The sequence below is a fragment of the Vespa velutina genome, chromosome 18 (genome assembly GCF_912470025.1).
Source record: "Vespa velutina chromosome 18, iVesVel2.1, whole genome shotgun sequence".
Lineage (NCBI taxonomy): Eukaryota > Metazoa > Arthropoda > Insecta > Hymenoptera > Vespidae > Vespa > Vespa velutina.
The window spans coordinates 1,893,104-1,915,566 of record NC_062205.1 but is presented as its reverse complement, the minus strand read 5'-3'; the positions used below and the strand labels follow the sequence as shown (position 1 = coordinate 1,915,566).

Below are 22,463 nucleotides of genomic sequence, written 5' to 3'. Positions count from 1 at the left end.
AATGTGTGTATGTATATATGATATATATATGTGTAACAAAACGTAAAGTAAATTTGGATAAATCTTGGTAAAATCTAGAGTAGAGAATAAATTCTTTCAGATCATATTATCTAGATATTAAGATGAAAATACAATATTTTGGTTATATGCGTAATGCGCACATCCGACATGTAATTGCTTAGTGTATATTGACGTGTATATTTAATTACTTTTTTTTATGTATACGTAAAAATACTTAATTATTAATATATAAATAAACTAAAGTAACGATTTAAATAAAAATGACATGGAAGCGCATCAAGAAACATTTAGGAGTAGGTAAGTAAATTTTTCACAAAGAAATTCTATAATGTTTTCGTTACGACATATTACATCCTGGGAGGTGCCCCGTATTAAGATGAAATAAAATGTTAATTGTTGCAGCTTCGTTATACTTTGATATAAATAAATACAATTATCTTGACAATTTTTCATTTTTATTATAACTATGTTAATTAATACACGTTTGTTATTTCTTTCTATAATAGATTAATTAAAATTTATAACCTTTAACTAATATATTAATTAAGCTACAAATTTATAATTATAGTTTGTTTGTTTTTTTTTTCTTTTTTTTTTTTTCTTTGTCTTTTTTAAATAATTATTACTTAAGGGTAATAATAATTTTTTAAGAATTATATTGAATAAAAATCTTTATATGATTTTCTCTAAATAATGATATCAAAATATGTGTTATGTATGATACTTTATATTGTATATATTGATTATATGATCTTTTCATATATTATGTATGATATGAACTTTTTCATAAGGTTTTTCTTTTTTTTAATTTCAGCTATTTACAATTTTGGCAAGGAAGGATTTTGTGCCTTACCTTTAACGGTTGGAGAAGTTGTGCAAATTTATGAAGAGTATGGTGAATGGTATTATGGCCGTAAAAAGATTAAGGGTACAATTGGAATTTTTCCTAAATCATACATACATGTCTTAAATAATCAAAATAATATAGATACATTAATACATGAAATAACTAGTGTTTTAAGAGAATGGGGTCATCATTGGAAACATTTATATGTGGTATGTATTAAATATATGATGTTAATATATAAAAAGTTAAATAATGTAAAATAGACTTCATATTTTTTTGTAGCTAATAGTATAAATCATTATTATCATAATTTTTTTTTTTGTCACAGATACATTCTAACCATTTTAAAGCAATACAAGAACAAATTTTGACATTAATAGGATATAGAAGTAAAATTTTACAAGGCACTTTAACAATAGATGAGTTGAAGGATCTTAAAAGATTAGCAACTGCTAAAATAGATACTGGTAATCAACTTTTAAACTTGGACATGGTTGTAAGAGATGATCAAGGAAATGTTATGAATCCAGAAAATACAAGTACTATTCAGTTGTATTATCATCACGAAACAGCTGCCGAAAGAATCAGAAAAGCTACTAATGAAACCAAGAAAAAATCTTTAAAAGCTCAAACACCTGTATATTCTCACATTTTCTTTGTCAGTGTAAAAAACTTTGTTTGTAAAATGGTAGAAGATGTAGAATTACTTTTAACATTATATGATGGTAGAGAAATGAAAGCTATCACAGAGAATTATGTTGTTTCTTGGAGTAAAGAAGGACTCGCCAGAGACATCGATCAGTTACATAATCTTCGAGTATTATTTACTGATCTAGGATCTAGAGATTTAGCTAGAGATAAAGTTTATTTAGCTTGTTATGTTATTAGAGTTGGAGGTATGGAAGCCAAAGAAATAGATCATCGTCGTTCAAGTATTGCACAAAATAATCAGAAGGTTATTAAAAATAATGAAAGTATGCGAAGGCCATTTGGTGTCGCTGCTATGGATATTACATTATATATTACAGGTAAATTAGAAGGAGATGTTGAACATCATCACTTCATTCCATTTGTACAGTAAGCATATTTTTTGTTATTATGATATTTTCTTATATGATATTAAAATCTAAGTATAAGAATGTATATTTTTATATAAAATTAGGCCAATCAATAATATAGGAATTTTCAATAAAATTAAATTATCATTTAATTTTAATTATATTATCATTTACATACACAAAAAAAAATATATTGAAAATTCTAAAATTACTTGGGCAATCTAATATTATAACTTTTTAGCATAACAACATGTATATTTTTAAAAATTAAATAAGAATTTTTTTGTTGGCTTTATTCTTTTTAATTTTCAGATGTTGTGAGAAGGAAAGTTTAGATGGTACTTTACGTAGAATTATTGCACAAAAAGATACTAACATTCAAAAAAGTGGAGGAAATAGTAACAACAACTTTGGCGGTGGGCAAGGATTATGGGCAAGTTTGAAATTACTTAGAGGAGATGTAAAACAAGTACGTAATAATTGTGGTTATTTTTTTAATTATTATATATTGCAGACATTCATTGTGTATTATTTATTGCAGACATTTTGTATAACTTAATTACATATATATATATTTTTTTTTTATAAAAAGAAATAATAATTCATTTTTATGATCACATTCAATTTTAACTTTATAATTAATATACAGGTACGAGATGAAAATCCTCATTTGGTACTTGGAAATGTTGCTATTGCTAGAAAAATGGGTTTTCCAGAAGTAATTCTGCCAGGTGATGTAAGAAATGACCTTTATCTGACTTTAATTAGTGGTGAATTTAGTAGAGGAGCAAAGTCTACTGATAAAAATGTAGAAGTTACGGTTTGTATACATAATTTATATAATTAATTATTGTATTTATTTATACAATATATAAAAAATGATATTTGTTAATCTATACTTAAAATTATTCATCCATTTATTATTATATGTATTTTCCATTAGGTTAAGGTCTGCAACGAATGTGGCACTCCTATTCCAGGTGTCATAACTTTAGGAGGTGGAACTACGGCAATTGATGAATATCATAGCGTTATATATTATCATGAAGATAAACCTAGATGGTGCGAAACATTTAAAATTGCTATACCAATAGACGAGTTCAAACAAGCACATTTGAAATTTACATTCAAACATCGAAGTTCTAATGAAGCCAAAGATAAATCAGAAAAACCATTTGCATTGAGTTATGTCAGATTAATGCAGCGCAATGGTACAACGCTTCAAGATATTCAACATGAATTGTTAGTCTATAAATTAGATCAAAAGAAATATGAGGAAAAGGATATATCATATTTAAAATTACCTTCAACACGGATAGAATTAGTAAGATTTTAGTTATTCTACATTTTATATATATATATATATGTATGTATGTATATATATATATATATATATATATATATATACGTTATTCTTACATAGTAATATATTTTATATATAAATTTTCTAATATTACATTTCATGTGTCCTTAGTTTAAATTGCATACAGAGAAGAAACCAACTTTGGGTTCATTGACATTAAGCAATAAAGATAATTTTTTAATAGTAACAAATGTTTGCTCTACAAAATTAACGCAAAATGTTGATTTATTGGGCTTGCTGAATTGGGCATCTCATAATACTGATTTAAAAGAGTCTTTAGCTGCTCTGATGAAAGTAGATGGTGAAGAAATAGTGAAATTTTTACAAGTAAGAGAAAAGATTTTACTTATGAAAAATAAAAATCTTTAATACATTAATACCGACAATGATATGATAATATAAATATATATACGCACATGCGTTAAAATAATGGACAATTATATTATACAGAATTCCTTTTAGGACGTTTTAGATGCCTTATTCAATATCTTGATGAGTAACTCGGATAGTGATGTTTATGATGACATGGTCTTTGAATGTCTTCTATACATCATTGGACTCGTATCTGATAGAAAATATCAGCATTTTCAACCAATATTAGATTTATATATTTCTGAAAGCTTCTCTGCAACTCTTGCCTACAAAAAGTTAATTGCAGTTTTACGAAAACGTATAGATGGTGCTAGTACATCTGATGGACAAGAACGTGATTTGTTACTAAAAACAATGAAAAGTTTGCAATATTGCATGAGATTTATTGTAGAATCTCGTCTTCTGTTTACTGAGTATGTTATTTCTTAAATTTTCTAATATAATCATTGATAAATAATGATATTAACGATTCCACAATTATTTCAATAGGCTTAATCACGATGAAGAAGAATTTTCACAAACTTTAACAGAATTGTTACATTCTATTGTTGAGCTTATGAGACATAATACAGATGCAACTTTATTGGTTCAAGGAGCATGCTTAAAATATTTACCAACAACAATACCTCATTTATTACGTGTTTATAGTGGCACGCAATTAAGTATAATATTAACGGAATTATTGACGACTTTACCAGCTGGAAGATTGACAAAACAAAAAATGATGACAGTAAATGATATTGTACATAGCCCACTTTTTTTAGATGTGGATTGCAGAGGTATTTTGCTGTCAAAAATCATTGTTCTTGTTCGCGATCTGTTAGAAGCAAAAGAAGAGGTAAGATATAATCATGTTTGATATCTTAAAGATTATAATTCATAACTTATTAAAGATCATAATTTATTTATAAATTTAAAGAGTTTTAGAATATATTGATATAATTTATTGTTAATAATAAAAATCTAAATTAATTTTTGTTATTATTAATAGGAAGTCAATATCAGTTTAGGTATTAATACATTCATTTATTATAGAGTGTATTAAAGTAATTGTAGAATGTAGTTTCTTCTAAATTTCTAGTTATGGTATATGAGTGAGATCTTTCTACTTAATTTCATTCTAATTTTCTTAATTTCCATAAACATTCAAACAAAAAAATCTTTTAATTTCATGAAACATTCTAATTTCATACTAATTTAAAAATAGCTTTAATAAAAATTAAAATATTTCTTATTTCAAAAAAAAAAAAAAAAAAAAAAAAAAAAAAAAAAAAAAAAAAAAAAAAAAAAAAAAAGTTATTTATAAAAATAAAATAATAATTTTCTATCTTTTGATTAGTGATTCTAATCTATATTTTGATTATATTTGGTAATAAAATACTAATATTCACGTATAACATCGTGCTTTGATCATCTTATTTTAATTATTCATATTTATTTTAATTATTCAGTATTCATATTTATTGAGGTTGGTATAATCAGAATTTAATATAACTACCATTTATATTACAAATTTATTCTATACTATTTGTATATGGTATCATTACATGTGCTTTCCGTGCAGCCTGACGTCCTTCTGCCACGCATCTTTTCACCAACATTTCTATTAATTCACACACATAAAATTGGTTTTTGTCTTCTTATTTGCATTGTGGAAAATACTGTGCTATTCTAAACATTAAACCATTATTTATCTTTCTTGATTGAATTATACTTGGGAATTTTTCTTGCTTGAAATATAAAAAAATAAAGAAATATTATCTTCTGCATGGAATTCTCTGGTTTAACATGTCTTGAGACAAAACTACTATAAATAATAACTATTATAAATATAACATAGTAGAATAGCAATTAAATAAAAAAATGAATGATATTTAAAACTTACATTCATTTAGTTTAGTCTACTTTATCTCTGTAGTTTGGCATATATTATTTAAGCATGATATAATATTGCATAGAAATTCTTATATAACAGAATAGAGTCACTATTTAAATTGTACAATGCAATCTATATAAATATAGTAGTATTGAAACGATAGAATTATGTTATAAATATAAATATAATAAAAAATAATATCGGTACATAACAACTCTTTTTCCACTGTACTCACTTGCAAATCTTGTTCTTGCTTTCTGTTATTTGCTATGTTTGTGTTGCGTATAATTTTACTATGTAATTTATAGTAACGTTATAAATTATTACGTGAATTACATTGTGTTATTACAAAGAATTGGCATTATGGTCCAATTAACAAAGGGTTTTTCTTTTTTGTGTACTTGGTATGGTTTTGGTTTTTGGTATATAAGGGACTGTCAAGTACACCTGGAAAAAGCGTGGCGAAGGTAGCCAGGCTGCTTGGAGAAAATCGCCACCGACTCAACCAGCATCGTGGCTACTCTGAAGAGGTAACTGTTCCAATTAGGAGGAATTTAAAAATATCATCCGCAATTAGATCAAATGATATAAGATGAATACATTTTAATGTGTCTAATCATCTTGATATGTTTAGTGGTTTAATGATTCCTATATACAATGATACGAAAATGTTATATATTTTTTTGTAATATTTGTACATTGCACGTCTTGAATATAGACTACACGCAAAGCTAATTTTTTTTTTATTTCTGTTTTGCTTGCATTCATACAGGTAGAATTATGTATTAAAATATTATCAGATATTTTGGAATTAACATTCAGAAAGGACATAGGTTCTACAATAGCTGATGTTAAAGAAATCATGATGACAGCTTTGAGAACTATTATACAAACTGTCATATCAATGGATAGAGAAAATCCATTAGTCGGAAACTTAGTGTCTGTTATGTTAGCAATATTCAGGTATAATTTTATAGTAAAGATAATATTTAAAAAATAATATTATTTTTATTAATATATTGTTTTTATTTATAGACAAATGACACAGCATCATTATGAAGTTTATATAAATCATTTTGGAACGAAATTTGATTTACTCGATTTTTTAATGGAGATATTACTAGTATTCAAAGATTTGGTTTCAAGATCTGTATTTCCAGGAGATTGGTGTGAAATGATAATGCTTCAAAATAGTGTAATTCTAAAATCATTACGCTATTTTTCTGGCACCATTAGAGATTACTTCTTCACAGAGTTTGAAAATCAAGCATGGTCCAATTTCTTTCATTGCGCAATTGCTTTTCTGACCCAACCAGCTCTTCAACTTGAAACATTTTCACCAGCGAAACGTAATCGAATTATTATGCGTTACAATGATATGCGCAGGTAATCATTAAATTAAGTTATAGATATATTTCATTTAATTTAACATTATCCTATTTACTGACTACTTTCATATTATTGTAATTGCTTCTTTATAGAGAAACAGCGTTTGAAATTCGATCAATGTGGTTCAATTTGGGTCAACATAAAATACAATTTGTTCCTGCTTTAGTTGGTGCGATATTAGAAATGGCTTTAATTCCAGAAACTGAATTAAGAAGAGCTACCATACCTATATTTTTTGATATGATGCAATGTGAATTTTATAGTTCACGCATTGTTGAAGGATACGGCGATACAAAACGTGATCCTGCGCACATTAAAGCTAATTTTATGGAATATGAAAATGAAATGATTGCAAAATTGGATATCCTGGTATAACATGTTTCTTTAAATTTTTAATTATTTGAAATTCTATTGCTACATTATATAATATAATATTAATTGAGACTTATATTAATACAATTGTCTTTTACTATTATTAAGTCAAATTTTAGTAATTATTATTTTGCACAGGTAGAGGGAGGAAGAGGAGATGAACAATTTCGTAAATTATGGATACAAGTAATGTATTCACTTTGCGAAGATCACTCAACGATGCGAGAACAAGGCTTACGATTTGTAGATACTATTGCAAAATTAATGGAACGATTATTACAATATCGTGATATTATTCATGCAGAATCTCAGGAACATCGAATGCTTTGTACCGTTAATTTATTAGAATTTTATTCTGAAATAAATAGAAAGGAAATGTATATCAGGTATGTATTACAAGATATGGATAAACTTGACAAATTTTTTATCTTTTATTTAAAAAATTTTAAACTGATATTAAAAAAAAAATTCTTATACGTAGGTATGTCAACAAATTGTGTGAACTTCACTTAGAATGTGATAATTACACAGAAGCAGCATACACATTGAAACTTCATAGTCAATTATTAGCTTGGAGTGATCAACCTTTACCACCACTTTTAATATCTCATAGGTAAATTTATCCATTTTTGTTAAATTATCTCTGAATTAATCAATCTATTAAAATAATGAGATGATAATATATGATTTTATCTTCATTTTAGATATCCATCATGTCAAACTCATAGAGAATTGAAAGAAGCTTTGTATAATGATATGATTGAATATTTTGATAAAGGAAAAATGTGGGAATGTGCTCTTAGTGTTTGCAAAGAATTAGTTAGTCAATACGAAGAAGAAACATTTGATTATTTACAATTATCCATTTTATTGAGACGAATGGCCAAATTTTATGATTGTATAGTAAAACAATTAAGACCTGAACCGGAATATTTCAGGGTTGCTTATTATGGTCGTGGACATCCTCCTTTCCTTCAAAATAAAGTATACACTTATAAAATATTTTTTTATCTTGTTATATGTAAAATTTTGCCATTGTTACATGAATATTATTATAGGTTTTCGTTTATCGCGGGAAAGAATATGAACGACTTAGTGATTTTTCTTCAAGAACACTTAATCAGTTACCAAATGCAGAACAAATGAACAAATTGTCTCCACCAACCGTTGATATTTTAGAATCTAGTCATCAGTATGTTCAAATTAATAAAGTAGAACCATTAATGGATGAGAAAAAACATCGTTTGAGTGGAAAACCTGTAACAGCTGATGCAGTTTTGAGGTAATAATTTTATTGAATTATATAGCAAAGATGTATTATTCTTAAATAAAAACAATGTTATTGATTTTAGGTATCATCGAGTAAATGATGTCCAGCGTTTTCGGTTTTCAAGACCAAGAAAAGATTTTGTTAATACAAATTCTAATGTTGGTGATAAGGAAAAAGATGGAGGAAGTGTTAATAATAATGAATTTGCTTCATTATGGCTGGAAAGAACTGTTCTCGTTACAAGCCATCCATTACCAGGAATTCTTAGATGGTTTCCTGTTATTTCTAGTGAAACTTATTTAGTAAGCCCACTTCGTAATGCAATAGAAACTATGGAAGCTACAAATACAGCACTTAGAGATCTCATAGTTGCACATAGGTATGAGTTTTTTATTTTCTTTTTTATGCTATTAGTTTTGAAATTAATAAAGTTCAAACATACATTTGTAAGTATAAATGCTAGATGTCTGGTGTGTATCTGTGTGTGTTTGTGTGTATACATAAATGAACGAAATACATTAATAGTAATAATATTGTTATCTTCAATACAGAACCGATCCTAGTCTTCCAGTAAATCCTTTAAGTATGAAATTAAATGGAGTATTGGATCCTGCAGTAATGGGTGGCATTGATAATTATGAGAAAGCTTTTCTCAATGTTGATTACAAAGAATCCCATTCGGATGAAAGTTCAGATTTGCTTAAATTGGAAAGTCTGATAGCGGAACAAATTCCACTTTTAGGTGTTGGTGTACAGATACATAAAGCTCGTGCACCTCCTGAACTAACTCCATTTCATCAGAGGTTGGAACAATGTTTTATGTCTATGAAAAGTCAAGTAGAAGCGAAATATGGTAAAAGAGTAAGTTATTAATTTAATGATGCAATTATTAACATCTAAAATAACTCCATAACATAAGACAATATTAATTGAATTGATTACCAAATAGACATGTGATCTTCAAATTGAAACTATGACACAAGGAGTAATTATGCGAAGAGCACAAACATTCAGAAATGAAAGTTATTCTTTGTCTGAAACTAACATAAATAGTACAGAGTAAGTTTTATGAAGTAATTTAGATGAAGTATATGAAATTATTATCTTTACAAATCACAATAACTATAACAAGATTAATTTAAAATTAATAAAAACAAATTATAATCATAAATTTATTATATAATTTTATAGGACCAGTTCATTACGTTCACATATTTTATCATCAGCTTCGTTGCAAAAGGCATTAGGGAATCCAAGTCCTGGTACAAACAAAAAGAAGGAATCTAAGAGAAGAAGTGCACGTAAAAGCGACTCATCTGGAGTAACAAAAAATGATCAGCCTACAAGTCAATGGTATACTATACCTACCGAAATCTCACAGATTAGTATGGCTGTATCGACTACGTCGTTAGTACCAAGCTTCCCTAGTACCCCGATATTCGAACTTCGCCAAGAGGTAAAGGAATTTATGCTTTTGCTTAATACTCGATTTTAGTACAATCCTATAATGAGTATTACGTTTAAAAATATTTTTTTATTTATTTGGTTTTTCTTTAAATTTTATATATGAAGCTTTACGAAAATATTATAAATTCGCATATTGCAAAAAGAGTTAAAGCTATATATATATATATATATATATATATATATATCTCCTTGTGTTTTCAACTTTTATTAAGATTATGATATATACGTTAGCTAACTTCAAAACGACCATTAAGATCGGAAGTAGAAAAAGAACGAAGAATAAGTAATCGTTGGTCTGGTCAATCGCAACATTATTTGAGAAATACGCATAATGGTTCTGAGGCAAATGTCTTTGGAAGGGAAAATAATAGAGATAGCGTTGGTACAACTGATAGCACTGCTTCAGAAGATGATGCACCTCCACCCCTCCCTATGAAAACTCGTGAGGCCGATTATTGCAATTTGCCAGAAGAATTTAATGATCATCGTATCTCATCAATAATGGAAAATTCAAACAATATAAACAGATCGTTTGGACAATGGATAAAGAATAAACTTCCAACGCCTACTGATGATGACATTGAGAGTCAAGCTAAGCCACCAACTCCACCACCAAAACCAAAAAGACCTGCTCATGGATTAAAGAATTCTGTGCTTTCATCAAGTACGATAGAAAATTATGTTCAAGACAGTTCTTCAGCATGACATATTTATGTACGTTATTTTTATTTTCTTCTTCTTTATACTTATCTGCATGCTAATGATTGCATACAGTATATACAGAATAATATTGTAATATCTCCTTAGATTTGAAGCTTATCACAAACGTAAACAATTACTATTCACAGTAAGTTTTTTTTTTTTTTAATACTTAATATAAAATCATTGCATAGTCACAAACATCTAGTATTTCATCTATAACTATAATATAGAGATGATCTAGGGAAATCTAAAAAGATAAAATAAAAAAAAAAATAAATAAAAAGAAAAAACCTGGTTAAAATGCTATTAGGAATGAAATAGACTATTACCTCTATGATATTGAGAGAATAGTCATAAGATTTTTGTACGCCCTATAAGATATTTAAAACATGACAAATATTCAAAATGAATAATCTATAATAATTATATTTGAATTTTATATGCGAAAATAAACTTTACATAGATTTTTTATATTTTCTTGATAATATTAATAATGTTTGCTAAAAACATATGTACATTCTTTTTTTTTTTATAAATTTTGACATTAAACATAACTTTAAAATAAACAAAAAATTTAATGCACGTCAGGAGATCTGTTATTTTTAATAACATTAAATTAATTAACGATTATTCAATGTTATAAATGTTATATAATATTCAGAAATCTTGATGTGATAAGATAAAGAAATATCGTTTATATTTTGTACATTTACAATTTATATAACATATTGTTTAGCGAAACATATTAATAATTTTAAACATAAAAGAATGTTTCTAGTTTTAACTTAAGATAATATTATTATTGTTGTAATTTGATAGGAACCGTCCTGTTTAAAATCATAAACATGAATCTTCTTTAAGGATTTAGTGCCAATTAAAATTCCAAAATTTGCTGATATGTTCATGAAAAAACAATAAAAATAAATCTTTCACAAATTAAATGAGGTAAACAAAAGCATGATCAAATATTCAAGAATAGTACATATCACATTAATCTATTGTAGCGCAATGCCATATACTAATTATATATTATCTTTTATTTAAGCCATTCTATCTTTATATTTAGTTTTTTTTAGCATCTATGACTTCATATATAAGTTACACGTTTCTACACTCATCCATTAGGTTTCATACCAAAGACAATTATTGCTTTATTTATTTAAATTTATAGATTATATCATAAATAAAAAATGTTATATTGTTTAATTATCCTATACTACAATTTTTAAGATATAAAAGACAACAGATATAAATAAGAAATGAAAAATTTATGAAAGACGAACAGTTATTCAAATTTAAAAATGTTTATTTCATTCAATTTGTTACAGTGACATCATTTAATGCGTTTAACATATTAATACAAATGTAGATAGTGCCATTTCATTTTAATAGTGCTCTTTATTAAAGAGGGCTTTTATTTAGGGACCAATATTAAAGTTACTTTATATTATATTTGATTAAAATGTTATTTGTTTAATGTCTGCTACAATGCATAATATATCAATAATTATTGTATATTGATTATAAAAAATATTTTTTTATATAACCTATACCTTTATTTACTATCACATATATTCAAATACAGATTAAACCAACATAATAATTATATTAAGTAATAATATATTCTTCGTATTAAAATGTTATATATTATTTAGTATATAATTGCAAAATTCTTTTTTAAAATTACTGCGTATTGAAATACTTTATTTTATAAAATATTATTTAGATAGATTGTTGACTATTTTATTACAGTTCAATGATTTTCCTTTTTTAGAAAAATTATTCTAAAATAACAAATTAAAAAAGTTTATAATATCAATATATACATTGAAATAGAATTTATAGTAAAATATAATTTTTGTATTTATATTTTTGAGTTAAAAAAAAAATAACTTACCATATATTTAATGCACGGTTTATTCTCTTCTGCTGAGACATTTTGACAAGATACCTCAAAATGATGCATTTTACCACAATTTTTACATTTATAATTCCACGCTGGACATTGTTTTGCTTCGTGAATAGTTTTACATCTCCAACAAGATTTCTTTTGTTGGACATTAGGTTGTGTTCTTTCGGGAACTGTAGTTAATTTATCTTTTTCTTTAAGTGGAACTGTAGGATTTGTATATTTAGCTTCCAATGATGCAATTTTATGATTTTTATAAATTTCTATAATTTTGTCACAATTAAGATTGTCTTCTTGCAAATATTTCTTACGCAATAGTTTATCATTAGTATGAAGAACGATAACATCTATTACTAAACTTTCTGCTAAATCATTAAACTTACAATCTTTTGCTTTCTCCTATAAACATAGAATTAATATTATTTGTATAAAGGTTTGTTAATTGTTTTTATAATGACCAATGTAAAACATTTATTATATTTAATGTACCCTTAAAGTTTGGATATAATTTTCTATTGTTTCACCGGTTTTCATAAAGCTATTAAAAAATGTATATCGTGTCTCTATAATCTTTTTTGGAGGGTTATGGTATTCATCTATTTTTTTCAATAGTATATCCAAATTTTCTTTATCATTTGGGTGATTAAATGTTAACTTTGTTATTATTTCTAGTCCTATTGGTCCTATAAAATTTTTAAAAAGATTTGCTTTGTAATTTTCTGGGCGAGACATATGTCCAAGCAATCTCATAAAAATAAGAAATTCTTCTTTCCAAATAAACCAAGTCTTGGGCAAATTATTACTCAAAGGTTGTGGTGGTCTGATATGATGTTCCATAATGTAATGCTTTAATTATTAAAATAAATTTGTTAATTATACAAATATTAAAATTATATTTTATATAAGTATGTAAAAAATAATATAATGTAAATTTAAAGCTTTCTTATAACTTACATTTTATAAAAACAGGAAAAGAACTGGATTTATTAAAATTTTATTGTAAAGGAAACGCACTACAAAAAGAAATAAGATTATAACTATAATTTGATAATACACGTATAGCGCACAAAAATTATCTTATTCTAAGAAAATGGGGGTTTCTTTTTCACATCAGAAACTGTAGAAAACTATAAAGAACTAAATTTATATAAAAAATATACTATATTTATATAAAAAGGTATAGATCTAAATATATCTTATCGTTCATTGGTTTGTTCCTATTGTTATCTACGTTGAACATTATAAAACATTTAACGATAAATCAATTATAAATATAGTATTCAAAAATAAATGATTTTTTTTCAAAATGGTAAAGATTTATTTTTTCGAATTTGAATTAGACGTGATCTATATGTTCATACAACTGAACTAGATAATGGATATTTTCAATGGAAACATTTTCTAATTTATTTTTTTCATTATATTTTTTAACATATTTTTCAGATCAAAAATTAAAAGATATTAAAATAAAATAATAATCAATGAAATTAATTTTATTTCATAATATATATTTCTTAAAATATTAATTTAAAAAATAAATAAAAAGGACATAGCAGTGCCCCTTCATACGAGTTATAAGATCTATGTTTTAAACTCTGCTTTGTTGTATTCCTCTCCAGAGGGAGATCGTGTAACCAATGGTTGCACTTCAAAGTGCACGCAATAAAGTTACTGATTAATTTCTTTCATTATTCTGTCATGAAAAATCACAATTGCGTTTGAATGGACGACGTGACTGAAGCAACAGCGGTCATGGCTGGTGGGTTGATAGTTTCATATTCGTTTACCAATCTTATTTCATTTTCTTTATTTATTATTATTATTATTTTTTTTTTTTTTTGACATATCTCAATAATTATTCATTTATTTTATTAAAATGTATATTATTAAATATATAAGGGATTTATTTGAGATATATTTAAAATTATGAGGGCGCTCGGTATGCAGTTTTTTCTATTTAGAAGATTTCAAATTAATCGTATTATTAAAAGAATGAGATATTCATCTGGTAAATAGACAGTTATCATTGATATATAGATTTATTGTCAAATATTTAAAAATATTTTTTTGTACATTAAATATTTCATAATATTACTTTTATATATAAATATAAAATAAAATATATGACTGTATTCTGGTTAATACAATTGTATAATTTTTATATTATTTTACATTTATATTAGTAATAATAAAATTGGAATAAATATATATATATATATATATATATATATATAATATATAATATAATAATAAATTTATTTATTTACATTTATATAACTGTTTAAGATATTTTAATATCTGTATATGTTTTATATAACTGTATAAGATAATGGTGCTGTCTGCATAATTGAAATTCGATATTTTAATCTTTTACATTAATTAACTGTACTAATTAATATCGTTTATGTTCAGATAAAAATCCTTACAAGCAGTTGCTGAAGACTTTAGAAGATAATCCGACTCTTCGTTATTATGATGTTACTCAATTAGGAGAAAAATATGGTATTTATAATATTATTTATAATATTATTGAAAGATCAAACTTTTGGATATTATAAAATTTTTTTATTAAAATATAAACGAATATGATAGTTAATATTTGTTAATTTTTTTTTTTTTTTTTTTTTTTTTAGACCGACTACCATTCTCGATAAGGGTTTTATTAGAGAGTTGTGTACGAAATTGCGATGGATTTCAAGTGAAAACAAAGGATGTTGAAAAACTTCTTGATTGGGAGATTAATCAAACGATTCCTGAAGGAGTTGAAATAGCGTTCAAACCGTCTAGAGTAATTTTACAAGTACGTATTGAAATCAATGAGTATTTTAGATTCAAATATCTTTTTATTAACAATTTTTACACAATTGTTTTTTCTCTTTCTTTTTTTTTTTTATAGGATTTTACTGGAGTTCCAGCAGTTGTAGATTTTGCTGCTATGAGAGATGCTGTCAAAAAATTAAATGGTAATCCTGATAAAATAAATCCAATTTGTCCTTCAGATCTTGTGATTGATCACTCTATACAAGTTGATTTTACTAGAAGGTAATTATTATTTTTATCAGTAATTACAATGACAATTATTTATATAGAAATAATTGTATAAAAATATTTTAAAATTCAATTATTTCAATAAAAATTTTAATATAACATGTCAAATACTAACAATACAATAATAATATATTATATTATTATTATACATAATATAATAGATATTTAAGAAACTATATATTTGTAGTTCAGATGCATTGAAAAAAAATGAAGACATAGAATTTGAAAGGAACAAGGAACGTTTTGTATTTTTAAAATGGGGAGCGAAAGCATTTGAAAATATGTTAATTGTACCACCAGGAAGTGGTATTGTGCATCAAGTGAATTTAGAATATTTAGCCAGGGTAGTATTTGATAGCAATAGTCTTCTTTATCCTGATAGTGTGGTTGGAACAGATTCACACACGACTATGATTAATGGTCTTGGTGTCCTTGGATGGGGTGTTGGAGGTATAGAAGCAGAAGCTGTTATGCTAGGTCAAGCTGTATCCATGTTAATACCCAAAGTTGTTGGTTACAAGTTAGAAGGTGTTTTAAATCAATATGCGACCTCAACAGATTTAGTACTTACTATTACTAAGGTCTGTAAATAATTTAATATTTCCAAAATTATACAAAATATGATATACAATGTTTCTAATAAATACAAAGAACTGAATATTTATAGAATCTTCGGCAAGTAGGTGTTGTTGGAAAATTTGTAGAATTTTTTGGCTCTGGTGTATCACAATTGAGTATAGCAGATCGTGCGACAATCTCCAATATGTGTCCTGAGTATGGAGCAACGGTTGGATATTTTGCGGTGGATAAAGAGAGTTTAGCATATCTCAAACAAACTAGTAAGATATTGAAATAATATTATTCTTATCATGTACATAAATGTTTATTATAAATATAAGTTAAAAGAGATCTCCATTGAAATTATAATGTTATGAAAGAATTAAAAATATTTCTAATTTTTATGAATTTTGTAGATCGATCAGAAGAACATATTGCGAAAATAGAGAAGTATCTGTCCGCTGTACGTATGTTAAGAAATTACGATGATAAAAATCAAGATCCTATATTCTCTGAAGTTATTTACTTGGACTTAAATACTGTAGTATCCTGTGTTAGTGGCCCAAAAAGACCTCACGATCGAGTATCTGTACGTGACATGAAGACAGATTTTCAATCTTGTCTTTCCAATAAGGTAAGATTAATACAATAATAAAAATATTTCTAATAATAAATAATAATAAATTTAAGGATATAGCGATGTGATGATAATAAAACAGTACTGATGTAGAGCAAATATAACCCAGTGACGGTTAATTAATCTCGTCAATCTAAATTATATTTGTTTTATATCATACTTGAAAATATGGGACTGATGTTAATATAATTTTTAGATAATAAGAAGTTTCATTCTGATCATGAATTATTAGCATAAAAATTATAATTGAATATTTTAAAAGAAGATTAAATGAAAAGGTTCTGGGCAATTAGAGCTGTGATATGACATTATGAAAAAACATATCACAGCAATAGTTCCCGCAGACTCAAATCATTCTAAATTAATCTTCTTTCTTCTCTCTTCTATTCGAAAATTCATCGATGTTGTGTCCCATGTATTTCATCCCGCTAATCTAGCTTTATGACCTTAAATTTACCATACAGCTAGATTACCAAAGAAAAATAAACAGGACTTCTTTATTTAATCAGTATAGTACAATCACTCAGCGTAATTTCTTGCCATCGAGGACGAGTATTTCGATCTAGTCACAATTTAATTATAACTTTGTCACTGGATCTATACTTCGTCTCCGACAACAAATCAATAAATTTATATTCTTGATATTTTATGATTGGAGTAACAGACAGAGACAGATGTTGGATAAATCCTACCCGGTGAGACATTTTATTAGTCAGACCGGAAGAGAATTCACCCAACGACAATCTCTTCAATTTTTTTCTTTCTTTCTTTCTTTTTTATTTATTTATTTTTTTATTAATCCTCTTAATTTCACATTCAATTAATGCGATATTTTTCGTGATATGTGTTGTGTTGAATAAATACTTACAATAAAATTCCATTTATTGTATTCCTCAAAAGTATATCGAAATTTCGGAAGACCAAATAAAAAATAGATATTCACTAATCATTTATATAAATACAGAAAAGATTAAAGTTAAAAGTTAAAAGTATGATTTTTAAAATGAAAAAAGAAAAAATTAAACAATAGCTGAGTTATTAAATGCTTACATATGATGCGCGCTACATTGTTATTCGTATACTGAAGACCTTAGCTTACGGATCCGAAATTTATACTTCGTGGCCCAACTTCCCCCACCTCTTAAGTCCCAAGAATAATGTCGTCAAGAATACTACCTTCAAACTGTCAGAATTTCAAAAATTTCAAATTTACAAACCCCTCCTTGCAAACACTGTGCATGTTCGTTCATTAGTTTGGGCACAATGATTCATTGGAATCGTTTACATTTTAAAAAGGTGTACGAATTTTCAATTTTTTTAAATGATCCATCAGTCGACAATTCAAGTAATTGAAATGAGGTTATTGATCAATTCCTTTTTATTTTCTTTTTTTTTTTTTATTTTTTATTTTTTTTAAACATACTCAACGCCAATATAATATTACGCTTATACGATAGTAAGATATTTGATGAATCCTCGGTTAACTGTGCTGACTTACCATTTGTTCGATCGTTCTTAGATATTTTCACGTTTATATAAAATTTTTGAAATAACACGAAGTTCTTTAAATTAATTTGAATAATGTTTATTTTTTTTTTTTTTTTTTTTTTTTTTTAGAAATTTGACGAAATATTTGTATTTTTATCTTCCCTTTTGATCGTTCAAGTTTACATGAATGTAAAATTTAAATACATACTGATAAATTTATAATTTGAGTATGATATTGAAATATTAGGGGAGGTGGTGGGGGGGAAGACAAAAAATTAAGAAAGATAATAATTAATTGTACTTATTAAATACGTTGTTGTAAACGGTTCGTTTCTTCTTCTCATATTTATAAAGATATTAAAAAAAATATATAAACAAAAAAAAAAAAAGAAAACTGAACGATACAAACAAATTTCTTTAAGATTAATTTAAAGAAATATTTTTTTTCTTCATTCGCTAATTGTCGAGCTTTAGAAGTCATCACGACCTAATAGAAATCGCTGATACTACATTTTTTTTTGTAATTTTGCAAAGTTCACATATTTCGTTCGAAACGACTGTCGTATTCGTTTTGTACTTTATCGTACATACTTTAATAGATTTGAATTACCATCCGATCATTCGTATTATCATTTTGAAAATTATTAAAACAATTTGCAATGGATTTAGATCTCATTCTATATCAAAGGTTTAAAGGATATTTTGAAGGAAGGAAGAAAAAGTTATTTTGTCATAAATATATTGTCAAGTTATATTGCATTTTTTTTTTAATTAATTTCTTTTTTTTTTTTTTTTTTTTTTTTTTCTTTTTTTAATCGTTTTACGATCGGTGAAAGTACGAAATTATTAAGGCCAGGCCTTTTTAAAGCAGTAACATTAACTATCTTGATAATTTATATTAGGGATATAACTTCATGAAATCGAAAGAATACTCCTAAAGTAACACTGTACTTAACGAAATATTATTATGAAAAGTCTTAGAAAATTTGAAAAGAAGAAATAAAATAAACCTTGAAGAAAAATGAAAATTATTTCATAAATATCTATACATTATATCGGTATTTAAGTATCTCTTTTGATTATTTTGAACGTCTCGTTTCTAAAAGGTATTTTTCCTGAGAAAATAACAATAACGGTAAGGATATTGTATTTTCTAATCTGTATTCATTAATGACTCTTTAATGAAGATATTTAACATCATTCTAAAGTGATTAGTCGTTAAGTTTATGATCATAGAATATTGATTGTGTATCTTGAAGATCATTCATTAAAGGAAATTTTTCCAAATTTTCTATTATATTTATTTCTTTTCTTTTTCTTTCTTTTCTTTTTTTTTTTTTTTTTCAATTTTATTTCTTTTCTCTTTTTCATTTTTATGAATTACTTTGTTACTTGTACAAATCTCTTTTAGAATGATACAATAAAATTTACATTATTTTATATTAATAATATTATATTTTTAAAGAGTATAATTATTTGGAAAAAAAAATAATAATAATAATACAAAAAATAAAAAGAAATTAATTCTACTTTTCAGATAGGATTTAAAGGATACGGATTAAATAAGGAAAAATTGGACAATGTCGGTATGTTCGAGTACGAAGGAAAAGATTATAAATTAAGGCACGGATCGGTGGTTATTGCGGCAATTACAAGTTGCACGAATACTAGTAATCCCAGTGTTATGTTAGGAGCAGGTAAATAATCAAACTACGATAGTATTCTTTTCTACAAATTTTACTTAAAAAAAAAAAAAAAAAAAAAAAAAAAAAAAAAAAAAAAAAAAAAAAAATATATATATTCGACGATTATTCAAGGTCTCTTAGCTAGAAAAGCTGTTGAAGTTGGATTAACAGTAGCGCCATATATAAAAACATCATTATCGCCTGGTTCTGGTGTGGTAACGTATTATCTTCAAGAAAGCGGAGTTATTCCGTATTTATCAAAATTGGGCTTTGATAACGTCGGTTACGGATGTATGACTTGTATTGGTAATAGTGGTCCACTTCCAGAAGTTATAGTAAATACCATAGAAAAGGTATTTCAATAAAATTTGATCAATTGAAAGTATTTTTTTTTTTTTTTTTTTTTCTACTCGTCTTTTCTGACCATTTAATATTTTATTTTAGAACGAACTGGTATGCTGCGGCGTGTTGTCCGGGAATCGAAATTTCGAGGGTAGAATTCATCCAAATACACGAGCAAATTATTTGGCATCGCCACTTCTGGTTATCGCATATGCTATTGCTGGCACTGTTGATATTGATTTTGAAAAAGAACCCTTGGGTATGCGACTTTATCATGATATTAATAATAATAATAATAATAATAATAATAATAATAATAATAATAATAATAATAATAATAATAATAATAATAATAATAAATAAATAAATAAGTAAATAAATAATGTTTTATTCCTGTGTAATAGGATACAAGAAAGATGGAACGGCTATATTTCTCCAAGATATATGGCCTACAAGAAAGGAAATACAAAATGTCGAACAAAAATACGTTATACCGGCTATGTTTAAAGAAGTATATGAAAAAATTGAAAAAGGTAGCAGCAGTTGGGCAAATTTAGTAGCTCCTGATGGTAAATTATATCCTTGGGATGTTAATTCCACATATATTCAAAAACCACCATATTTTGATAAGCTCGAGAAGGTGGGTCGTCGTATGTATTCATGGAACTATTCACTTCTTTGGCTTTTATATATGGGAATCTAAGAAAAAATTGATCAGTTCTTTTATATCTTCCAATATATACTTTATTTATTTATTTATTTTATTTTATTTTATTTTATTTATTTATTTACTTTTTTTTTTTTTTACATGATTTAGGAGATCCCTAAATTAGAATCTATTACCAACGCACGTGTACTCTTGAATCTTGGAGATTCTGTAACGACTGATCACATTAGTCCTGCTGGTAGTATTGCACGTAATTCTCCAGCAGCGCGATATCTTTCGAGTCGTGGGTACGTTTATTATAATTATATTTTTATTAAAAAATAAAAAAAATAAAAAAAAAAAAAAAACATAATTCATGATCTATAATTGTATTTGTCATATATATATATATTTTTCTTTTATAGATTAACACCAAAAGAATTTAATTCTTATGGTTCTCGCAGAGGAAATGATTCCGTTATGATGCGAGGAACTTTTGCAAATATACGTTTACTCAATAAATTTATTGGTAAACCTGGACCACGAACAATTTATATTCCAACTAACGAAGAGGTATTGCTCGTATTATATATTATTTACGTATTTATTTAATTTCCATAAATTCGATAATATTGCGAGCTTTATATATATATTTATATATTTCAGATGGATATATTTGATGCTGCAGAAAAGTATAAGAAAGATAAGACTCCATTAATATGTTTAGTCGGTAAAGAATATGGTTCTGGATCTTCTAGAGATTGGGCTGCAAAGGGACCGTATCTTCTTGGTATACGAGCGATAATAGCTGAATCTTATGAAAGAATTCATAGGTAATTATAAAATGATAACTTCAATTTTGTCTCTATAGTCTATTCAATTGAACTATATAATTTATCCATATTGATGATATAACTAATGCATTTCTTTTTTTTTTTTTTTTATTTCAATAGGTCTAATCTTGTAGGAATGGGGATTATACCACTACAATATCTTCCAGGACAAAATGCGGAATCATTAGGATTAACCGGTTTAGAAAAATTTAACATCATTCTTCCTAATGATTGTCAGCCTGGTCAAAATATTACAGTGACAACTGATCAGGGAAAACAATTCGAAGTTATTGTACGTTTTGATACAGAAGTTGACTTAACTTATTATCAACATGGGGGTATTCTTAATTATATGATTAGAACAATGCTCTGATAAGTTTTTTCTTTTCTTTTTTTTCTTTTTTTTTTTTTTTTTTTTTTTTTTTTTTTTTTTTTTTTTTTTTTTTTTATAAAATCAAATGTGTATAACTTCAATGGAAAATGTTACTTAAGCGGATACTTAACTCGTGCTTGGCTTTAAAATAATTACTAATAACTGTTTACAATTACTAAACTAATAATTGTTGATGTATATTATTGT

The 22,463-nt window shown here is 25.9% G+C and overlaps 3 protein-coding genes across 8 annotated transcripts; 2 read left to right on the top strand and 1 right to left on the bottom strand.

Annotated features, from left to right (window-relative positions):
- The first annotated feature begins 35 nt into the window (after positions 1-35).
- Positions 36-10,740, top strand: LOC124955483 (dedicator of cytokinesis protein 1). 3 transcript variants are annotated; one of them, XM_047509990.1, is made up of 22 exons: positions 36-318; positions 836-1,077; positions 1,197-1,945; positions 2,242-2,395; positions 2,576-2,746; positions 2,870-3,250; positions 3,401-3,616; positions 3,752-4,074; positions 4,151-4,499; positions 5,969-6,067; positions 6,310-6,500; positions 6,573-6,923; positions 7,019-7,295; positions 7,437-7,684; positions 7,780-7,911; positions 8,003-8,282; positions 8,357-8,580; positions 8,651-8,947; positions 9,120-9,429; positions 9,518-9,627; positions 9,760-10,024; positions 10,267-10,740. In XM_047509990.1, the coding sequence occupies exons 1-22, from the start codon at positions 282-284 to the stop codon at positions 10,738-10,740; spliced, it is 5,880 nt and encodes a 1,959-aa protein (XP_047365946.1). In that variant the 5' UTR covers positions 36-281. The 3 variants fall into 3 exon arrangements, with proteins under 3 accessions (XP_047365946.1, XP_047365945.1, XP_047365947.1); XM_047509989.1 differs by having other exon boundaries at positions 2,239-2,395; XM_047509991.1 differs by lacking the exon at positions 5,969-6,067 and having other exon boundaries at positions 2,239-2,395.
- On the top strand, positions 10,614-22,322 carry LOC124955485 (cytoplasmic aconitate hydratase-like). 4 transcript variants are annotated; one of them, XM_047509998.1, is made up of 15 exons: positions 10,614-10,749; positions 15,059-15,148; positions 15,280-15,446; positions 15,543-15,688; positions 15,882-16,275; positions 16,362-16,533; positions 16,669-16,886; positions 19,915-20,074; positions 20,195-20,415; positions 20,507-20,663; positions 20,809-21,044; positions 21,222-21,358; positions 21,476-21,623; positions 21,717-21,883; positions 22,004-22,322. In XM_047509998.1, the coding sequence occupies exons 1-15, from the start codon at positions 10,737-10,739 to the stop codon at positions 22,254-22,256; spliced, it is 2,679 nt and encodes an 892-aa protein (XP_047365954.1). In that variant the 5' UTR covers positions 10,614-10,736; the 3' UTR covers positions 22,257-22,322. The 4 variants fall into 4 exon arrangements, with proteins under 4 accessions (XP_047365954.1, XP_047365951.1, XP_047365952.1 ...); XM_047509995.1 differs by lacking the exon at positions 10,614-10,749 and adding an exon at positions 14,251-14,405; XM_047509996.1 differs by lacking the exon at positions 10,614-10,749 and adding an exon at positions 14,602-14,654.
- LOC124955493 lies at positions 12,026-13,752 on the bottom strand. Its single transcript, XM_047510021.1, has 4 exons — positions 13,601-13,752; positions 13,136-13,492; positions 12,635-13,045; positions 12,026-12,521 (listed from the first exon to the last, which is right to left on the bottom strand). The coding sequence occupies exons 2-4, from the start codon at positions 13,481-13,483 to the stop codon at positions 12,456-12,458; spliced, it is 825 nt and encodes a 274-aa protein (XP_047365977.1). The 5' UTR covers positions 13,484-13,492; positions 13,601-13,752; the 3' UTR covers positions 12,026-12,455.
- Positions 22,323-22,463: the final 141 nt, after the last annotated feature.

Bases quoted from the DNA above. Each gene is read 5' to 3' on its own strand.
- LOC124955493 (XM_047510021.1), bottom strand. From the start codon at position 13,483: ATGGAACATCATATCAGACCACCACAACCTTTGAGTAATAATTTGCCC. The intron at 13,046-13,135 runs GTACATTAAATA...CTATGTTTATAG, and splicing joins ATTATATCCAAACTTTAAGG to GAGAAAGCAAAAGATTGTAA. The intron at 12,522-12,634 runs GTAAGTTATTTT...TTGTTATTTTAG, and splicing joins AACCGTGCATTAAATATATG to AATAATTTTTCTAAAAAAGG.
- LOC124955483 (XM_047509989.1), top strand. From the start codon at position 282: ATGACATGGAAGCGCATCAAGAAACATTTAGGAGTAG. The intron at 6,068-6,309 runs GTAACTGTTCCA...GCATTCATACAG, and splicing joins ATCGTGGCTACTCTGAAGAG to GTAGAATTATGTATTAAAAT. The intron at 9,430-9,517 runs GTAAGTTATTAA...ATTACCAAATAG, and splicing joins AAGCGAAATATGGTAAAAGA to ACATGTGATCTTCAAATTGA.
- LOC124955485 (XM_047509995.1), top strand. From the start codon at position 14,369: ATGGACGACGTGACTGAAGCAACAGCGGTCATGGCTG. The intron at 14,406-15,058 runs GTGGGTTGATAG...GTTTATGTTCAG, and splicing joins AGCAACAGCGGTCATGGCTG to ATAAAAATCCTTACAAGCAG. The intron at 20,075-20,194 runs GTAAATAATCAA...CGATTATTCAAG, and splicing joins CAGTGTTATGTTAGGAGCAG to GTCTCTTAGCTAGAAAAGCT.